Source organism: Balearica regulorum, chromosome 5 (genome assembly GCF_011004875.1).
Source record: "Balearica regulorum gibbericeps isolate bBalReg1 chromosome 5, bBalReg1.pri, whole genome shotgun sequence".
NCBI lineage: Eukaryota > Metazoa > Chordata > Aves > Gruiformes > Gruidae > Balearica > Balearica regulorum.
The window spans coordinates 4,646,058-4,666,213 of record NC_046188.1 but is presented as its reverse complement, the minus strand read 5'-3'; the positions used below and the strand labels follow the sequence as shown (position 1 = coordinate 4,666,213).

Here is a 20,156-nt window from a genome sequence, read left to right as displayed (position 1 = left end):
CCTTACTGGGTGTTTTGTCCAAATTGAAACTTCATGTGACTACACATAAAGACCTGACCTAGAAATACAATCACATAACTGCTACGAAGGACAAACCCAGCCTTTTCCTTAAACAAAAAATCCGCCGTTAGCACAAGCAACGGACTGGAGTCTATTCCAATCGTTACGCATTTATAAAAACAAAGGTCTGGCAATGAACCTGTTTGAGACAAACTCAAGGGATGCTCTTGGCTAGTGGCTGAACATGAGACTGAAGAAATAACTAAGATTTTTAAATTTTTTTTTTCCCCCAAAGAATTAAAAAGAAACATGAAGAAAATAAGATGGAAGAGCTCCCAGATAGCCAGCAGGGCCTCCTACCTCGATGCTGGATTCAACTCCTTCTTACGCTGGCACTTTCCAGCACTGGCTTTGTGCTGTTGGGCTCCAGTACGTTACATGGGCCCAGTGTTTTCCCTGCTGCATCGCTTGATGTGCAAGAGCCACAAGAAAATGAAGAAGGCAGGCAGACAAACAGTTTTGGACTTTATGGGGCATGCTCTTTGCAAAAAGGCGTCATCACCATGGTGGGAATTTGGAAATGCGCTGCCTCTGTGGCAGCTGCCCCCCAAGACAGTCGTCCTTGTATCTCTGTACTGAGGGGGAAGAGGGACCGGTGCTCCCAAGGGCTACCTCTAGCAGAGGGATCCTGGCTTTGGCCCTCTACGGTGGCCAGACATCCTTAACGGGCTAATGAGCCTGCTGTGACTTTTCATTATGTTGTGGCAAACATAGGAGCTACGCTCCCTGATCCAGACATCCCTCTGACTGGGCCCAAACACACACCGTTCGTTCAAGGGATTCTGCCCAGCAATGAAGTAACTCAAGTATCCGCGCGAGGACATCCTCGGGGCACCTGGCAGTCTTTTCTAACCCCGCAAGGATCCCCGTAGGAAGGTGTTCCTAATGACCTGGGTGTTCGTAAGGACCTGGGTGTTTGTTTGTGAGGACCTGCCTGTGGGGAGGCTGGGCAGAGGATGCCTTTTGGCCAGATAACGCAGCACTCAGACACCCAGGGGATTTTTAAAATGGATGTAGGGAAGAAGGACGTTATCGCAACTCATGTCAGCCCCATGCTATAGATTTCAGATACATAAATTATATATTTACATTCAAAACTCTATTATTCATAGAGTTGAGTAAACAAGTATTGATTTTTACACTGTAACGCAGATGACTATTTCTAATGATGCAGACAGAGGCTCTTCTTCCATCCTCGGTAACTCTGACCTCATCGGTGCTTCCTGAGAGGAGTATTTAACAAGGACGATCAAGTTTAAAACCAGTTAGCTGCCACTATTGTGAATGGAAATCAATGTGCTTTTCTTTCTGAATGGACGATTTCTCCACCCACACCATGGCTCGTCCTACGACTGTTTTAGATGCTGAACCAGGCAGATGCAAGGATGCATGAAATGATCTCAGCTCGTAGAGTAACCTTAGCTCTCCCACCTCACGGGAAGAGGCAAAGACATACTGGCTGTGTGGGTGTAGCAGAAAAAGGCTTTGATGTATAAAGCAACGTAGCAGAAAAAAGCTCCGATGTATAAAAAAAAGTCGTAGCGCTGCAGAGCTCGTATCAAGCCCTTTGAGAAAGACCCTACTATCAGGGTGAGCTTGTGTCAAGATTTCTCTCTGGTAAATGTATGATGCTACCGTGAACCTTCAGGGGTGGCAGAAAAAAATCCTTTAACTGCGTTTTCCAGTAGTACATTACTTCAGAGGTTAACCAAAATCACTTACTTCATAGCTAACTTTGCTATATTGAATCAATGTACAAGTTCCTTATTGGATTTTTATTGCAGATAAAATTGACAGAGAAAATCGCTAGGATATACTTAAAAATGGGAAGGAAATGTACGTTTACAATAAAAAGGTCTCTGAAGGTCTCTTGTTTCATAGGAAGGAAGCTGTCTTTATATTGCGTGAACTATAAAAAATGATTAAAACTGAAGAGAGACAGGAAGCTGATAATTTGATTTATCATCTTAATGGCAATGATTCATGAATAAATAATATAATGGTTTATGTCTCTCTTGTAAAAGAAGTAGAGAAGAGCAATTTGTCTAATAAATGACTTCAAAAATTACAGCCGAGTCTTGTTTGCCACATTTGTTCTATTTAAAAAGAATGAGTGAGTATCTTATTTCTTATTACTTACTAGGACATTTGTTGTATTATTTATAAGAGTCAAAAACCCTAACTAAAAGCCACTCATCTCTGACCACAGTCTCCCATTAGCTTTAAATTCAGGAAAGAGAAAGGGATTGATCACTAGATCAATAAATCTAACCTTAGAGCTGACTAAAAGCTTCCTTTAACCTCCTTCCTCCAGCATCCTTTTTCAAAATTAAAGTATCCCCCTTTTTAATTATTTAAGAGCATGTCAATTTTACAGTAAGGCCACGTATGACTGCATCATACAAGGATTTCTTCTTTATATTGGAAACACCACAGCATCTTTAAAAGGAAAGCATTTAAATGATGATCGCTAGGGGTTTTTTGGTTTGTTTTTTTTAAGTTGGATATGCTACTATAGATACACATATCCTCCTCCAAATGTGCCTTGGATTTCATCAAGGCAAGGGCTGAGTAGGAAAATCGAGAAGGAACGTGCTCCCAATTACCAGACACACAAACTGCCCCAAATCCATCAATGATGCTGATGAAGTTGCTCTTACTGGCGGCACTGGGCCAACAAGTGCCATTACTATAGAGCTGCAAAAAGTCACTTCAGGCAAAAGCAAACTCCACAGAACGTAATTAATGGAAAGAGCGTTTAATTTTTTTTCAACCATCCTGTAAAAATAGCTTGTATATGTAGTTTGCCCAGCGTGCATCAAGAGCCTGACCTTTTCTTCCCCTCTTATATCAAAATAATTGATCAAAATCAGAGCTTTTTTCTTACCAGAAGCTGTTCACACCCATTACATACACTGTGTTTCTACTGTCCTCCTATGGAACCGCCTTCAAAACAATACAAACCACGTCACACCGACCCCAATTCCTGATACGAAGCTGGCTGGGTGCCCCAAAACAGGGTCACCTCCAGATTCTGTCCTCGCTCGGCCACCGACCTGCTGCATAGTCTTCAGCACGTGTTTTTCCACACATCTCCATACCTTTCCTTGTTCTGCATTTAATCTTCATCCTGAAGAACTCGGGATTTTCGTCTTGCAAGAGTTTAGGCTTAGAAAATGGAAGTTCTTACTCTGTCTCTGAGGTTAATTTTTTAGAGGGTTTCAAAACTGAACTTCAGGACTTGGTTACCTTTGGGTCGTACTTCAGATGCGAGGTGTGATAAAAGTGTTAGTGGAGCGAGCAGCACTGGTGTAAATGAGAGCAGCGGGAGAAAAGCTTTAGGATGACAATTCTTGGCACGTTGTAAAAGCAGTTAATTTCTACAAAGCTTATTAAAAAAGAAAAAGATAAAAAAGGTACATGGATTTAAGCAAAATAGACCTTTTGAGTTCTCATGTTTTGTAAAAAAACATATACTTCATGAAATGGATCTTCCTCTTGCAGACTGCACATGTAGATGCAACTCAATGTCATTCGGTACAAACGTCACACAAATAAGATCTGGACAAATAAACCAGGAGAAAATAGGGTGAACTTCCACAAAATCCCATTCCTCAATATTTTCTACATATGATTTCTCTAAATAAATGCCATTAACCGGCCCAAAGGCACTATTTTTATGTGCCGCACCTTCTTCCTCCGACTCCTAAAATTGGGGAGCTTAGGACTTTTTTGGGGTATGTGATGCATCAACTAATGTCAAAACAATGTAGGCTACATACAGAACGACACTGAGAATGCAGCGCATTGGGGAACCAGACCCCAAAAAAATGTTCTTTCACGGCCTTTCAGTTTGAGGGGACAAAGTCTTTGCTGATTTTGAAAGAGATGGTGGCCTTCGCTAACTGCCAAAGCAAGTACAACTTCTGGTTGAAATCTGGTTTTTTGTGGTGTTGCAATAAAAATAATAATAATGCTCATCTCTATTTAAAATTACAAGCTTTTTGCCCTAATTAAGAGTTTCTGAAAGAGAATTTTCATCAAGCAGACTGCAAATATCTCTGATGTCACTCCCTGAAGTCAGATTTTGAACCAGGTTCTACGACTTCGTATTGCAGCCACACCAAGTCCCAGGCCATCATTCCACCACAACGGGTGCAGCGCGAAAGAGCAGAGCAAAGACAATGCCCGCTGCTCACTCAGTTTGTATTTGGAAAATGGCAGTGAGATAGAGGGGAAAATAGATTTACCAGTATGAAGCTGTCCTTGATAAAATACAGTTTATGCAAATGGCAACATCAGTTGAATGGAAGCAGCGCAAGGAAAAGATGACAGAAAAAACAGTGTAGTTTTTCTGGCATCAGTCATACCATTATCATTTGCATATGGAGGAGGGAGGATCTCAGCTGGTATAAGCCGTTATAAGCGTATCAATAAAGCCACGCTGATTTATAGCAGCTGAGGGTTTGTCCTGTAGCGTATTCATCTGTGTGTGATGCGATAGATTGATGTGTTAGCATTTTCTCCCTGGAGACTTTGGTTCAAAACCTATTTAAAACACAGTGCAAACAAACGGGCTGGTCTCTAAGCAGATGTCCCTGGAAATCTGTTTACATCATCACAGTGACAGCAGTTTAGTGGAAAGGGTATTCTCTGCTGGGGAGGGCAAGGGCAGAGTAGCAGGTCCCCAGTGGAGTGGGATGGCAAAGCCTCCTTGGTAACTCCCGAATACCCAGCTCACAGGACGGATCTGATGTCCGCAAATCCATAGGATTCTGTACAAGGTGAAATTAAAAGATTCAAATAGAAACATTGCTTAGTCTTAGTCTACAATCTGGGAGCGAGACTCTCCGGCACTGTGCTCCGCTGCTCCTAGCCTGCACGCATCCGTAACCTCAGGCACACGGGCAATTGCTGATTTTTGGTAAGATCTTTTTGCGTGCATGAAATTAAACACATTTGTAATTCTTCAGGCTTGGGGTCTCAGTTTCAAAAGCATTTCAAGAGGATACAAACGCTCCCTGCGATCAAATGAGAGAAAACAGTGTGGTGGTTGTAGTTACAATTACATCATCTCACAGACTTTTGGCAGAGTAGTTGTGGGCCCAGTTTTGCGAGAGGAGATAAAGCACAGAGAAGCCAAGACAACAGAACTGCTGGTCACCCCTGCACCACCCGGAGCTGCGCCCCGAGGCCAGCCTGGAAAGCAATAGGGTTTCTTGCCTGAACCCAGATCCACTGAGTCTCCTTGGGATTTCACCGATAATTCAGCAGCAGATCTGCCTCTCCGTGTAATGGAAGTAATGCTTTTAGGAGCATTATCCATGCATGGTTTTCCCGTACGTGGAATTTGGCAGGAGGCCATTCAACCAAATGCTTCACATTGCAAGAGAAATCTGCAGGCTCTTTTTTATTTTTTTTTTTTTTTAAAAAAACTATACTAATGAAAAAAACCCCAAACCCTAACAAAAGAACAAAGTTATTTGCTACCACCTCAGGATCAACCATGCAAGATCAGATAGTTTAATATGCAGATTTTTAAGGAAATTTCTTCTTTCTCAGCCTCCCACTCCATGCCTTATCATTTCAGAAGCAGCAGCTCCCATAGTGAAAACCGGGTATTTCATATAATGAAATAGTAACATAGAAATAGAGTTACTAAGTCCAAGTCCCATCTATCACAAGTAACTATATCATTATCCCTTCCAGACACTGATCAAATCTCAGTTTATGAGTAGTTTGCTTTTTACTGCTGTTAATACAAAATGAAAAGCTGTTCCAGAGCCCCGCTGCTCTGATGATTACGAGCCTTCCTCTTTTCCAACCCAAATCTTTTCACCACCGGTTTATACGTTTGTACCCAGTGTTGTCCTTAACTTGAATTGTTTTTCCCCTCCCTGGTGTTTAGTCTCCTGATGTATTTATAGAAAGATCGTATCCTCTTTCAAACTTCATTTTGCTAGGAATAGTAATGTTAGAAATAGACTGATGAATTTGCTATATTAGATATGGACAGACATACATACACGCACACAGAGGCTAGAGCACTCATTTTAAAAGAAATGCAGAAAATACAGATGAGTCAATGTTTAGTTAACACTGCATTATTTCAAACATGTCGGGCAACATATGTAAATTACAATATAAAAGACAGATCAAGTTCAAAACCGATTTTTCGGGGTTTTAGATCTAAAGACTATCCATCTATAGAAATACCAGAAAGCCTACCTGAAATTCTGTAAAACTCTAGTTTGGGAACAGTACCAAAAGCCCACAATGAATATAATTTCTAAAAAAGAGAGCTGGGAAGACTCAAAGTACATTTGGATAAAAAAGCCTTAAACAGAGGCTAGTTTGGGTGGTAAATAACCTGCAGACAAGGAAAAAAAGAAAAATCAGACTGCTATTAAAAACACAACCCTAGAAGGAAGAAAGACTGAACATACTATTTGTTTGTTTAGAGACAATTTCATTCTTTCACAAAAATATTTTCTAGCTTTGCTGCTCTGGTACATCAATCCTGAGCACTCTAACTTTCGACTTATAATGATATTCCTTCAGATACAGCTTCACCGATGGAGGAACAGGAAGTGCGTCAATACCATCATAGGTTGTACAGTTACAAATAACCGTTCTACATATATGTTGAAGAGAAAAAGGAAAAGTCCTGTTTAGCGGAGTGGATAAAAGCGGTTCAAAGAACATACAGGAACTTGGATCTTTGTAGTGCTCAAGGAGTCCCGTGATGTCAGGAGAATGGAAGACACAAGGGTCGTGGGCATCAAAGCTGAAGTTGTGATTCCACTGCTCTATCCGCGCGTGGAGGGAACGACTGTAGCGCCTGAAGCTCACAGAAAACAAATAGTCTTCTTGCGCAGAATCTCGTAACAAAAATGTTCCCTCTGGCTTTCCCTCTAGCAGCGCCTCAGCTGCATATTTATCCATGACTCCCCAGTAGCAGGGATTGTTATTGATCTGGAGGAGGTCTGGGACTAGACAGTGGACGTAATCGATCTGCGTGTGGTATTTCGGAGGTGTTTCCATCCGTAGCAGCTCATCATCCGTTTCCCATTTGGGCTTGTTTCTTTTTCTAGAACTTGTGCACAGTGTTATAACTTCATCGTCGGAGTCCATATCGCTCTCATCTTTACCGCTCCTTACCACCTTACCTGTAACCAACTCGGACCTCGAATCGCCCCTAGAGGAACCGCTGTCAGTGAAGTCACAGGACTGAGAGGGAGAGTCCGTTCCCCCATTGGCAATCTCATTGTCTCGCAGCTGATCCTCCCTCTCCTCGTGCTGGGCTAAATCAGCAATTATCCAGTCTTCTGCTTTTGGACTTATAGGGGCTGTATGTCTTTTGATCAAGTGCCACCGAAAAGCTAGCTCCGAGCGCGGAGGGAAAGGACACTTATCTAGCATTAACTCACTGATATGAATTTTTCTTTTTGATGGCAGTCCTGAGGTGTGCCGACTGCTACAGTTCTTTATAGGAAAGCATTGACCCACAGCATCTTGCAGCTTCTGTTTGAGAGACCGGCCTAAAAATCTATGACCGCACGAATGGTCTAGATCCAGCTCAATAGAGGAGCAGCTATATTTCCTCTCTTGGTTCTTTAAATTAGTCCCAGATCTTCCCGCAGCACTTGCTGTTTCCGCATCAGAACAGTGCTCGCTCTTTTTAGACCAGGAGAGTTTCTTTCCACTCCAGACATAACCATCCTTTCTGTCCGCGCTTCTGCTCCGGCTGCTTTTGGGTCTCACGTCTGCGTTTTTAATATTACTGTCCTTATTTTCTGCCATTTTGACAGTTTTGCTTCACAAGTTGCCAGAAAGTTCACTGTTTCTTGTAGGGTTTTTCTACATAAGGAAGCTTCCTCGAGGCACCTTCTGGAAATTTCTAAGGAAAAAGAAAACAGCTAAGTTAACAGTTATGCATGCACGCACCGCTAGACCAATGCAGGTGTATACAGGACAACAGCGACAATTAATTGCTAACCATGTAAAAATAATATGATCAAGCTGAATTCACTAGTACACCCCACAAATATCAGCCTGATGCCAGACAAGGGTCTCTTAACCCTTCCTTGGGAAAAGCATCCTCCAGAATAAACCATCTTAGGTGGTTTTAGAGTATCCATTCTGACTACAAGCAGAGCAGACAGTTTTAGGTGTTGGCAATCCTATTGTGCTAGGGTCCATGTTAAAGGGAAGCGCTTCACATGGCAGGTGATACTGGTTTCGCTGTTTATTGAACAAATTCTGCACCTTTTCCAAATAACCTTTCAAGAAGGAACAAGTCAGAACAGAAGCAACTAGGTCAGAGTACAAAGAGCTACTGTACCTAGATGATATGCCTGTTTGCTACTAATCCACAGGGTGGGATGCCAGAGATCTTTTTCTTAACTGACACTTTTGGGTCACTTTCTGGATAAAAAAAAAATTGTATCAGTCACAGATTCCGTCAAATTCTGAAAGCTGTTTTCCTCTGCCTTTTCAAATGAAGCTAGAAAATACCGAGCCCCTAAGGGATTGAAATATCTGGGGCTTTACATACTGAAAAGGATTAAAACAAATCCAGTCCCTTACTAAAAGCAATTTTAAAAGGCCATGAAAGATGGAACTGCTTATTACTCATTAGAGAAGAAAGTTTACATTATTAAAATCAGCGTTGCTCTGAGACCTACGGTTGCTGATTTCATTCTCTTTTGTTTCCAAAAGTGTATTGAATTCTCAGACAGATAAGAGGTTTCCTTTTGAATGTTGCACTTTGAAAAAGAAAAAAAAAATCTTCTTTTGATTACTCAGTTGAAAGTAGAGCAGAATTTTTTTCAAGGTACATAGATAGCAATATGTTATCCGTCCTATACTCTCCCGAGGCACGGCAGAATGTACAAATATTTCCCATCATGTACCATGATGCTTTTGCACAAAAATGACGTACAGCTCCTTTATTCCACTGGTGGGTTTTTTTGGCTGCGGGTTTTTTGTTGGGCTGTTTTGTTTTTTTTTTTAAAAACTAATTGACATGGTAAATATTAAGCAGGAGAAGAAAAGGGCATCCACTTCCTCTCTCCATTCAATCCATTCTCATCATCAGGATTAGCCAGCATGACACAACCTCTCTGCCGTCCCCTGGGGCTGCGCAGGCTGAGCTCTAGCCTCTGCTTTCAGTAAAAGAATAAGACTGTCGTGCCAAAAGGCTCACATGCAATCTGTGGGCCAAACGCATCCCAGATGTAACTTTCACCCTGGAATTTTTGACATTGCATTCCTTATTTACAACCCACAAACCTGACAGCTGCAAGGGAAAGGAAAGTAGAGGGAAAAGGAGGAGATGAAAAAATGTGGAATGAGGGTAAGACAGGTAAAATACTGCAAATATGTGGAAAAAATGGCATTAAAGCAAGCTAGATGAACAGTACCTCACTGGTACCAAGGAGAATCAGAGAATGGGCTCCATATTCCAGCAATTACAAATCAGAGATTGAAATAAAGATTTATTTTTCTTCTCTCAGGATTTTGTGAACTCCTTTTCAGTGAAAAGATTGCCAGATGCCACCCAGATAGGAGAAAGGCAATATTTGTATATGAGACCCAAAACACCTTTATTTAGACCAAGATTCATTGATTGCTTTTGTAACATTTACATTTGTGATCCAGAAAGAAATAAACTAGGGTCGAGCACTGAATTTTCTCCACAATTAAAAAAGAGGGAAGAAAAAAAACCACTCTCATTTACCCTGGTGATAATCTGAAGTAACTGCAGAAGACAAAAAGTTATTCTAGAGGGACTCTTTACAAGGGCAGGGAGTGACAGGACAAGGGGGAATGGCCTGAAGCTGCAGGAGGGGAGATGGAGATGAGATGTGAGGAAGAAATCCTTCCCTGTGAGGGTGCTGAGGCCCTGGCACAGGGTGCCCAGAGAAGCTGTGGCTGCCCCTGGCTCCCTGGCAGTGTTCAAGGCCAGGTTGGATGGGGCTTTGGGCAACCTGGGCTAGTGGAGGGTGTCCCTGCCCATGGCAGGGGGGTTGGAACCGGATGGGCTCTGGGGTCCCTTCCCACCCAAACCATTCTATGAGTCTATGATTCATCTTGTGGTAAAATACATTGAGTCTCTCTATATGGGATTTTTAATTGGACAGAGAGATATCATTGAGGTTGCAAAGTCAAGTACTTAAAAATTAGGATACGACAGTTTGTAATTGCTTTTGAAACCTTCAATTATCTCATTCTGCATATCCAGCCCATATAAGGAATAAGAATACACAGAATATGGGCTTTTAATTAAAAACTGCAAAATGTACAAAACTCAGAATTGCTGAAAAGGCCTGTTATCTCCTAACTTCAGCCTTGCAACTGAAATAATTTCAGTGTTTTATGTCATTTCTAAGTTGTTGTTGTATTTAACTGGTAAAACCACCTTCTACTTTGTACCTGTCTTCTATCACGATTCATTAGTGGTACCTGAACTCTGAAACTTAAACTGGAGAAACGGCACGTGATGCTGTAAGACACGCACCATTAGCCAGCAACAGAGAGCTGTTTCCCTGGGGTTTGAAGGCTGCTGGAACCGAAGCACCAATTCTGCCACGTCAGAGCAGTAATTGCTAATCAGACATAACACGGACCTATGAAAAGAGCACGGAATAAATGAAGAAAAAGGGATGTCATCCTACTAAAGCCAAGTTTGAACTTGACCTTGCGAAGGAAGAGTAAAGGATGGTTCAGCTGTCAGCTCGTGACTCAGGAGACAAAACCTGGGTTTCCAAATGTGTTACAAATGGTGTGTGGCAGGCAAGCTGCCTTCTGACAACACATCAGCCACAGCATATTCAGGTGCCCAAATCCCACCGTTTGGCATTACGAGGGGTCATACCTTCGTACCTGTTCGAATCGGTGATTCACAGCTCCACCAATAAAATGAGGACCAAAAATAATTTGACTGTTGGAAAGAAAAAGGCATAAAGAGCAGCGAGGCATTCAGAGCTGTATTACCACTTAAGGCTATCCACCTAAACCAGCTGTTCCTTTCACTGCAAACGTCCAAGGGAAATGCCTTGTACCATGCATCCATTAACGGCTGGAGAGCAACTGAAAGAGCAGGAGAAGAGGGTGAAGATAAAAGAGAGGAAACACAAAGTGTGCTTTTCCCTACAGGGCAAGGTTAAATGGAGGAGTCCAGCGCTGTGCAGCTTACGTGTATCAATTCTGAGAACCTTTGGTAGACAGAATTAGTCTCCTGCCTACAAAAGCCTTCTTCTATGCGGGGATACCCTGGGCATCAAATTTAACAAAACCCTTACACTTGAAACTCTTCCGCCCAAGCAAATGGCAAAGGTAAAGCAACGTGCAGGGATAAGCAGAGTTCAGTTCGGGCCACGGGATCCGGCTTGTAGTTCAAGGTTATCCAACACTGTCACAGTTTACAGTCCCTGAGGACAAGCAGAGCTGGGTGATTTTTGTTGTTGTTTTTATAATGTGCACAGCTCCCTCCTTCAGAAGCACGTCTCTCGCTGGCTGTGGAGGGGGGGTACAGACAGCTGCACAAGATGCTTTTTCTTTCAAGCACTGATGCCTCAACACTGAAACTTCAAGTCCAAACTAAAAGCCGTATCTAGGAGCTATCTGGAGGCAATAACAGTATTGCCTCCTAGCCAGAGGTGGGCTGCAATCAACAACTGTGATAAGACAGTTACAGCATCACTATATGTCTAATTCAATCAGCAGGAAACATGCAATAACTCAATAGGAGAATTAAAACCGTAAGTGTAGACGGACCTTTTTTTTAAATTATTTATTCAATAAATACTGAATTGCTTTAACTAGATATTTATGTCCTGAGCTGCTGGATCCTTGCCTCTAGCCTAGTACCTCCAAGTCCTCTTCATCAAGTTGCTTCCCTTTCACTATAACAAAGAAGCAAAACACTGTAATATCAGCAAAGCATTGGCTGAATGGATGGTGGAGGGTCTCCAGCCCACCCTCCCACTTGCAGCAGGACTGTTCTCAGGGGAGCCACGGCACGGAGCCTCCAAGGACGGAGGTCCCACCACCTCTTCGGTGCTCCCACGTTGCATGATCCTTCTAGTGAAGGAAGTACTTTGAAAGTTTTCTGTCCACAAAATCAACACGTCGCTGCATTATGCCTCTAATTAAACAAGAAAAGGAGACTTGCACAAAGAACAATAAATGAATTTTGGAATTGTTATAGAAGTTGATAAAATCCCAAGAGAGAAGAGCAAGCCATAATGAACTGGAGTACTTTTTCTTTCTTCTTTCAAGTTACATAAAAGTTATTTAAAAAAATTCTCACCCATCACATGCTGTTTTCATTAATTTCGCCCAATTAGATTTTGGCCGCAAGACCGCATTTTAAAACCTGACCTTCCACTGAAGTTGAGCTGTTATTGACTTATTTTGGAAAAAAGCCCAAACTATTAAGGATAACATCAAGTCTCAATTTCTCTGTCTTAACTTATTTTTCTTCAGTTTTCATTATGTTTATTTTGATTTATGATACCATCCAAAAATACCTAAGCTTGACTCCAGTGGCCTTTCCAACAGATTAAAGCAATAATCAGGCACACACAAAAGAAAATGACTGTCTAAGGATACCAATGATAACTTACAATACTTCTTACTTGGAAATACCCTTGATTCGTCTTGGAACTATAGGAGGCAGGGGGGTGTGCGGCCATGCCCCTCTAACCCCAACACTGGGGCTATTTTATTCACACCCAGGAGGTAGAAGTGATCTGGAAGCAGATGCCAAAGGTGAGGGCTGCTTGTATCTACTGCTTTAATGAAACTCCGCTCATGTGCTGAAGGAGACACGCACGCACCGCTTGGCAGACCGCAGCAGCACTAAATCAGTAGAAGCTTTATGATCCATGACCAACACTTCGTGCTCCACCCAGAAACCGAATAGGAGAGCAGCGCGATTCCCCCGGCTCCCGCCCTGCTTGCAGCCACTTACAACCTATTAATCAAGTCAGCAGCAGGTTGAGTTCCTGACCGGATTTAAAGGATAACCTTGCATTTGATGCCGTGCCACTTTGGATGCGACAAAGCCACTGGGGCTGCAGTCCCTTGGCCAAGTGACCATGGGATTCCCCCCACCCCCCGAAAAACCTCTCCCCCCAGTTTTCCAATGGCCATTCAAAGAGCTATCCCAGCAGGCAACACCTCCAGACAATGAATTTAGTTGTTACACAGCACTGAACTTAAAACTGCTTTTATGTTGCAAAATATTTTAGCTGCGGTTTGTATGAGAGTTTCTGCAAATTAAAATAATCAAGAAAAATAAATACAGTTGACATGCATTTGTCTCCATCCCAGGCAGTGGTTTGCAGTAAGGCTGCTGTAAGAATAGCTTGGTCTTCCCACTCATCTGATAAGCGGTTCAGCTCAAATCATTTTGCTAGAACACATTATCCTCACCAGGAATCATGATTTACTGAAATATGTCAGGATACACCCATGGAAAACATGTCTCTATACAGCTTCCACGAGGTTTAGCAATGAAATCTGGGCATATATTTTTTTTTTTTTAAAAAGAAGAAGCGTGACTGCTTTGTAATCCTGTCACTTACTCATTCATGAAAGTACCAACAATGTGACTGTTATAGAGAGCCCAACCACATTTCCAATATAAATAAATCATTCTGCTCACCCCAACCACTGATAACTCCGCTGCTGAGCAAAACTGAAGATAAAAGAGTTTTGCCTGGAAGCAATTTTTCTTAGAAGCGGGAATAAACTGGGCCAGATCATTAAAGCCACATAAATGGAAAAGAGAGAACTCTGGTTTTTTCTCCTTCTTTCAGGTACATCGAGCTCTAACATTTTTCTGTCCTTCAAGCACTAAACCACTATCTTTCAGCAGACGAAGGCTTAATGATTTTTGCAGCGCAATCGCTACCTGCCTAACTACAACCGCTGTCAACTGTATCTAGCACACGCATCGGCATGGCTATAATTACAGAGTAATTCCATAATTACCATAACGATCTCCAAATGGGTTTGATCCTGCAGCCTTGACTCGGGCCAGAGCACTCCCCAGCCTCTCTGCAACACTTTGCTGTTAATGGGGATTTTGGCGAAGCGGGGAGTAAAAGGCAACTGCCCCTCATTCGGGCTTTTCTCGCCATTCCTGTGCCTCTTGAGGGACTGCCATTAGATAGACAGACATAGGTACGTACAGTAAATGTATATGCACTTTACCGGTGAGGGTATATATATCGGGCATGCGCCCACACGCAGTTTTTCACAGGAAAAGCGAACACCCACCGAGGACCGAGCCCACCCCGGTGACCGGGCGCAGACCCCGGCTGCTGACCCCGCCTCAGGCGTCCCCGCCGGCCCGGCTCCTCCCGGCCCCAACTTACGATCGTCTGGAGGGAGCGGCTGATCGCGCTGCCGTCCCCGGGGAAGCCGCTCGCCGCCCAACTCGCTCCCTCAAGCCGGGCTGGGCGGCCTGACCCTCGACGGGCGAGGCGCGGGGGGTGACGGCAGGAGGAAGAGGAGGAGGACTTGGAGGAAGGCCACCGGCACCTCCGCGGCCGCCGATGCGCGGGGTCTCGCCGGCGGCGGGGAGCGCGATGGCAGCAGGTGTGAGGCGACGCGGGCCCCGGCTCGCCTCACCCGCCTAAGCGGAGCCGCTGTGAGGCGGCCCCGACCGCGCCTGCCGCCGCCATCCTCGCTCTCCCGGCCGGCCGGGGCCGGCCCCAGCCCCGCCTGCGCACAGCCCCGCCCCGGGCCCTGACGGAGCAGGCCCGGCCCTCGGGGCGGGCTGGGCCGGCCGTGGCGGCGCCGAGCGCGGGAAGGCTCGAAGCGGGCGGCGGGGCCGGCGCGGTGAGTGGGTAGGAAGGTAGCGCGGTCCCGGACTTCCCCCTCGCCTCGGTGGGCGGCCCGGACCCCTTACCGGCGCGGCGGGGTAGCCGCGGCCTCTGACGGGGAGCGAAGGGCCCTTCCCGGGGGCCGGCGGGTGGCCTGGCCTGGCCCCGGGCGCTGAGGTGTCTGAGGGACAGGCCCCCGGCGTCCTCCATCCCCCGGTAACCCGTTTTTCCCCCCTTTTCTTTCTTCGGTCGATTGCACGCCCAGGCCCTTCCCACGCGAGGAGGTGCGGGCGCCGTGTCCAGCATCTGCCGGGCTGTAACCCGCTTAGGCCGAGCCGGGCACAGCTGGTGGCTGAGCCCCGTGTCCCCATACCCCGTGGGTGGGTGGGTGGGTGTCCCAGCAACTCTGACCTTGCCCTGCCATCTGAGGCTCTTCCCAAAGCTTTTTCCATCTAAATTTATTTCATTTCTCCTCCTTTTTGTCCTCCATAAATAAACAGGCAAGGGTGAAGATGCCATCCGTGCAAAAGCCAATGCGGTACGGCCACACCGAGGGCCACACTGATGTCTGCTTCGATGACACTGGGAGGTAATTGTCTAATTCCTAGAGACCAGGGTGAAGTGTGGGATGGTCTTGGACCCGTCTATTGCTTTCCCAGGCGTTTCTGTACCAGCCACAGCTGGGGGAGGTACTGGGATGGATTTATGGCCTGGCTTGGTCTGGGAAATCCTTTGGTATTGCCTGTGTTGAGAACTGGCTATATAACATACTTTGATGCCCTGAGTTTTGAAGTGGTTGATTTATAACTTAAATATTAGCATATATATATATATTGTGTGTGTGTGTGTGTATATAAAAACTCTATATGCCCTTTTTATAAGAGTGACTTCATAGAATCTAGCAGAAATCAATGTAGTGTGGGAATAAATATGTTCACATATGCACTAAGATACTAAAAATATAGTTGAAGAAATCCAGTATCAGGCTTTGCTATCGTTTCTTGCTATTCTTGCACTAGTTCTTGGCTGTATAAATATAAATTAAATATTTGCTATTACCTTTTTAATGATTAAAAATAAATGGTAAACCAGAAGACAAACCCTCTAAAATGATCTCAGAGGTTAAATCTTATATACTGAGTATGGTTTAAGGCCATATTCTCTTATTCCTTTCTTTAGTTCGTTAGCCTGGGTACAAAGACTACTCTTAAGAGTTAGTCTAATAACAATCCCTCGAAACCGCAAAAAGCCTTGTTTGCCATTACAGCGCAAATGTTTAAAAAAGGGTGCAGGTACCTCTGGCAAATACCGCTGGTCCACTACTGCTGGTCTCCCTGGCATCAGTATATTCAATATCAACATGGTGTTGTCAAACTACAGATCTAAGAGCAACATCACAGCTTCATCGCTGGCTTTGTAACATTTTGCTTTTTAATTAGAAATTTTTGGGACTGCAGACAACTTTAGAAAACAAGAAGGAATGTAAGGCTTCATTATAGATTCACGATGTCTTTAATTAAAAAATCCCATGCAAACTTCTGTATATTTGCTCTGTGACTTCAGGTTATTGTTTACCGCATTAAAATTGTGAAAGTTAACTCCAGCAAACTTGAATTCCATGTTCACTATTTTTAAGGGTTCTGTAGGCCTGGAGCATGTTAAGCTTGTTAAATTTCAGTCAAGTATTCATTAACAGTCTTAGTTTTGCCCTCAACTTTGTAATCAGCTGTAAGGTAAGTTTTCAAAGTTTTAAGAAGCAATTAAATGCCCAGTTCTTAGTGAATTCAGTGCTAATTAAGTCCTTTGAAAAATTTGCTCTAGATCCTGGAAAAAATGGATTGACCGATAATATTTAAGGGTCAGTTCAGATGAGTGCCGAGCCTAGGTAGTTATCAGAGACTCAAGGTACTGTGTTATGCTACCAGATGTGACTTTCCCCCCATGTTTAATAAGTTATGTAGATATAATAAATGTAGATATTTGCTGTATTGTGTAGTATGTATTGTGTTTCACCCTAACTCTTTACTAACATTTTCACTTTGGTATTGAAAGTCACAGTGGCTATCCTTTCCATTCCTGAATGCTCACAAGTCCTGTGTCTTTCCACAGCTGCATTGTAACTTGTGGCAGTGATGGAGATGTTAGGATTTGGGAAAACCTGGATGATGATGATCCGAAGTCCATTAATGTAGGAGAAAAGGCCTATTCGTGTGCTTTAAAGGTATCGTCGTTAACAGAACTCCTCTAAGTTGTGTCATGCTGGTGTTGATACATGACTGTACCAGGTGCTGAATTTTCAAGCTTAGGGATGCTGCTCGTGTGGGTAACATTAAACATATACTGGGATAATGTACAGAAAAAGGCAAGAATAATACTGTGTGTAGTGCGTTTCAGTCTGATGTATGTTAAATGTGTAGATCTTGAGAGGGACTGGTTACAAGGGCATGGAGTGACAGGACGAGGGAGAATGGCCTGAAGCTGCAGGAGGGGAGGTGGAGATGAGATGTGAGGCAGAAATCCTTCCCTGTGAGGGTGCTGAGGCCCTGGCAGAGGTTGCCCCGAGAAGCTGTGGCTGCCCCTGGCTCCCTGGCAGTGTTCAAGGCCAGGTTGGATGGGGCTTTGGGCAACCTGGGCTAGTGGAGGGTGTCCCTGCCCATGGCAGGGGGGTTGGAACTAGATGGGCTTTAAGGTTCCTTCCAACCCAAACCATTCTATGAGTCTATGGTCTTTGTCTGATGTATGTTAAATATGTAGATCTTTGTCTTCAGATTAATGTATGGAAAAAATAAATTGAATCCTGTTTAATGAGCGGCAGGTATTTAAATTTGAGCATATGAATATATTCTGCCTTTATGTCCAAGTATTGAAAACATAATTTTCTGAAGTACACAGAAATTTAATTGATTAAATGTGCCTATAGATTTTTTTGAATATTTTAACTAAATTATTTTATATAAATCGAGAATACTTCTGACAATTCATTTTCCCCCATGCAGGATTGTAGAGGAACTATTCCTTATACTAAACTTCTGTAATTTTTTTTCCTCCTTTTCCTTCATATTCAGTTATCCTAATTTCTGACTTTCTGAGAAACAAACCCAGCAGATTAAGCTAATCATGCAGTGAACTTTTTAGGCTATTTCAGTGTTTTCTCACAGTGTGAGTTGCAAAAAGGTTTCCCAGCGTAAGATGGGAAGTATTAGGAAAAAGTATTACGAAAAAGAGCCAAGAGGTTGGTTATATGGACCTGTTTTAAGGCCCAAGAAATTATAAACTATCTTAATCACAAATGACTTTCACAAAGTCAGTGTCCGGCAATGCTTTGCTAATACTTTTTTATCATTGGTTGATATTTTTCTCTCAAAATTGTTGTTTGACTCAAAGATGCCGCTGACCCACCATCCCCAGAGTCGGAAGAGAACAGGATTCTTGCTTGTATAAATTGTAAGAATTTGTGAGAATGCCGACTAGAGGCAGCTCTGTAGTGTGAGTGACTGGCATTTAAAGTGTAACCTGCTCTGTTTATTTTCATGATAAGGCAGTTCCTTTTACTATATCTTGCAGGAGCCATTATTTGTAAATAACAAGGCAGATAAATTACCTATATGAATTTGTATAATAGAAAAGAATTCTTTTTTACTATGCACGTTCATGTATTTAGCTTGAGAATTTTTGCAGTATTTCCTTTATGTGCAGCTATTGTTATATTACATTAGTAATAGCAGGTCAAAAATGTTGTATTTGTGGTAGTTGTAGAAGAAGAGAACTCTGGAAGTCTACATCAGATCTTCAGATATTGTGTAGTTAACTTTGCAGTGGTAAAGGAAAAATGTAAACATTTTTTTCAACTCTTTGTGATTTTGGAGAGGAGTATGAGAGAGGAAATAAATGAGAATTAACATATATGTATTATATTTAAAAAGAATAATTTGAAACCTTATTCAGAACTTAAATGAAACCTCTTTCTTATATCCCTTTTAACATACCTCATGTATCTGTTCCTCAATACCTGTATAAGCTGTTTTCATCATTGACTTTAGGGCATTTTCCTGTTGATTTTCATTGCATTACTTATCCTTCCACAAACCAAGTGAGGTGACTTGAATGAGTTCTCTTAGCAAATCAGTGGCAGAGCCAGAAATTGCTAAAACTATTAATGAATAGAGGAGGGAAAATTGTGGATTTAATTTTTGACACCAGCAGGAAAAATCCTGTGCTCTTAAGTTTATTGTAAAGGGCTTTTAGTTTTGAGCCATTTTTATACATATTTTTAAGCAGTAAGATTAAGAACGCTTTGTGAGACTTAACTTCAGGAAATCTTATTTCAGAAGTTATTCTTTATTAATGAAAATGTCATGAGGAACTGATCTGATATGTTGATCTAATCTAGGTAATAAATCTCATCTCTTATTTAGTTAGGTTACTTAGTACTGGTTGCTGCTTTTTATCTTCAGGATTTATACTATAACTTTAGGCAACTTAAAAAAAAGCAACCCCTGAACCCAAAGAGAAAAACACCTCATGGAAATAAGGCATTTCTTTATATTTCAAAAACTTACTGCTACGTACAACAAGAATAGTATTGTCACTTGAAGAAGAGATACTACTTTTGCAAGTATAGGATAATTATTTCTTTTGTTTTGCACTTCTTTTAATCTGGATTCATTTTTAGTAAACATCTGTTTTCTGAAAAGAACTAAGCTGTAGTTCATGAACTTCTCATCTTTCCCTGGTGGCGTTTAACTGAGAAATGTGGTCCAAGGGTGCCCTCTCCCGATACTGCAGCATATTAATCGAAAGAGGATGCAAGATTCCTCCTGTTCCAAGAGCTTTCTTGCCTATGTAAAAGGAGTGAATTTTCCATCCACGAGAAGAAGAATGGATAGTTCGCTTTGAAATTCAGTAGTGACTTGGAGTATTCATTATTTTAGTAAAGATAGAAGTTGGGAAAGTCTTGATGCAGTAGTTTGCCATATAGTTAACATAATGAATTTTAAGTCTGCTGAAGCAACTGGAGTTTCAGCATTAAATCTAGCAGCATGTTTCACAAGACTGAAAGTAAGAACATAATTTTTCTAGTTTTCAATAGTTTGGTTAAAGTGATAACGTATTAAAGTTACTGTGCTTGTTTGTGTTTTTTTTTGGGAAGAAAAAAAGTTAAAGAGCTGCTCTTACTATCAGACCTCTTTTGGAACTCTGAAAGTTAATCTGCCCAAATATTTGGAACTTCAGAGCAATTTTTTTGGCTCCATGGGC

At 42.6% G+C, this 20,156-nt stretch overlaps 2 protein-coding genes across 7 annotated transcripts in view; one reads left to right on the top strand and one right to left on the bottom strand.

Moving 5' to 3' along the window:
• Positions 1–2,802: 2,802 nt before the first annotated feature.
• On the bottom strand, positions 2,803–14,682 carry SOCS4 (suppressor of cytokine signaling 4). 5 transcript variants are annotated; one of them, XM_075753241.1, is made up of 3 exons: positions 14,451–14,567; positions 8,405–8,487; positions 2,803–7,960 (listed from the first exon to the last, which is right to left on the bottom strand). In XM_075753241.1, the coding sequence occupies exon 3, from the start codon at positions 7,861–7,863 to the stop codon at positions 6,553–6,555; it is 1,311 nt and encodes a 436-aa protein (XP_075609356.1). In that variant the 5' UTR covers positions 7,864–7,960; positions 8,405–8,487; positions 14,451–14,567; the 3' UTR covers positions 2,803–6,552. The 5 variants fall into 5 exon arrangements, 4 of the variants coding, with proteins under 4 accessions (XP_075609356.1, XP_075609357.1, XP_075609354.1 ...); XM_075753242.1 differs by lacking the exon at positions 14,451–14,567 and adding an exon at positions 14,065–14,151; XM_075753239.1 differs by lacking the exon at positions 8,405–8,487 and having other exon boundaries at positions 14,451–14,682.
• A 94-nt stretch (positions 14,683–14,776) lies between these two features.
• The window catches only part of WDHD1 (WD repeat and HMG-box DNA binding protein 1), a 30,471-nt gene continuing 25,091 nt past the window's right edge, over positions 14,777–20,156 (top strand). Inside the window, exons 1-3 of one of the 2 annotated variants that reach the window (XM_075753238.1) lie at positions 14,777–14,916; positions 15,401–15,489; positions 17,010–17,121. In XM_075753238.1, the coding sequence (XP_075609353.1) occupies positions 15,413–15,489; positions 17,010–17,121 (189 nt within the window). In that variant the 5' untranslated portion in view covers positions 14,777–14,916; positions 15,401–15,412. Of the gene's footprint in view, positions 14,917–14,989; positions 15,117–15,400; positions 15,490–17,009; positions 17,122–20,156 lie in introns of those variants that run through there. The other variant, XM_075753237.1, reaches the window with a different exon arrangement.

Excerpts from the sequence above, each read along its gene's own strand:
- SOCS4 (XM_075753239.1), bottom strand. The coding sequence starts at position 7,863 with ATGGCAGAAAATAAGGACAGTAATATTAAAAACGCAGACGTGAGACCC.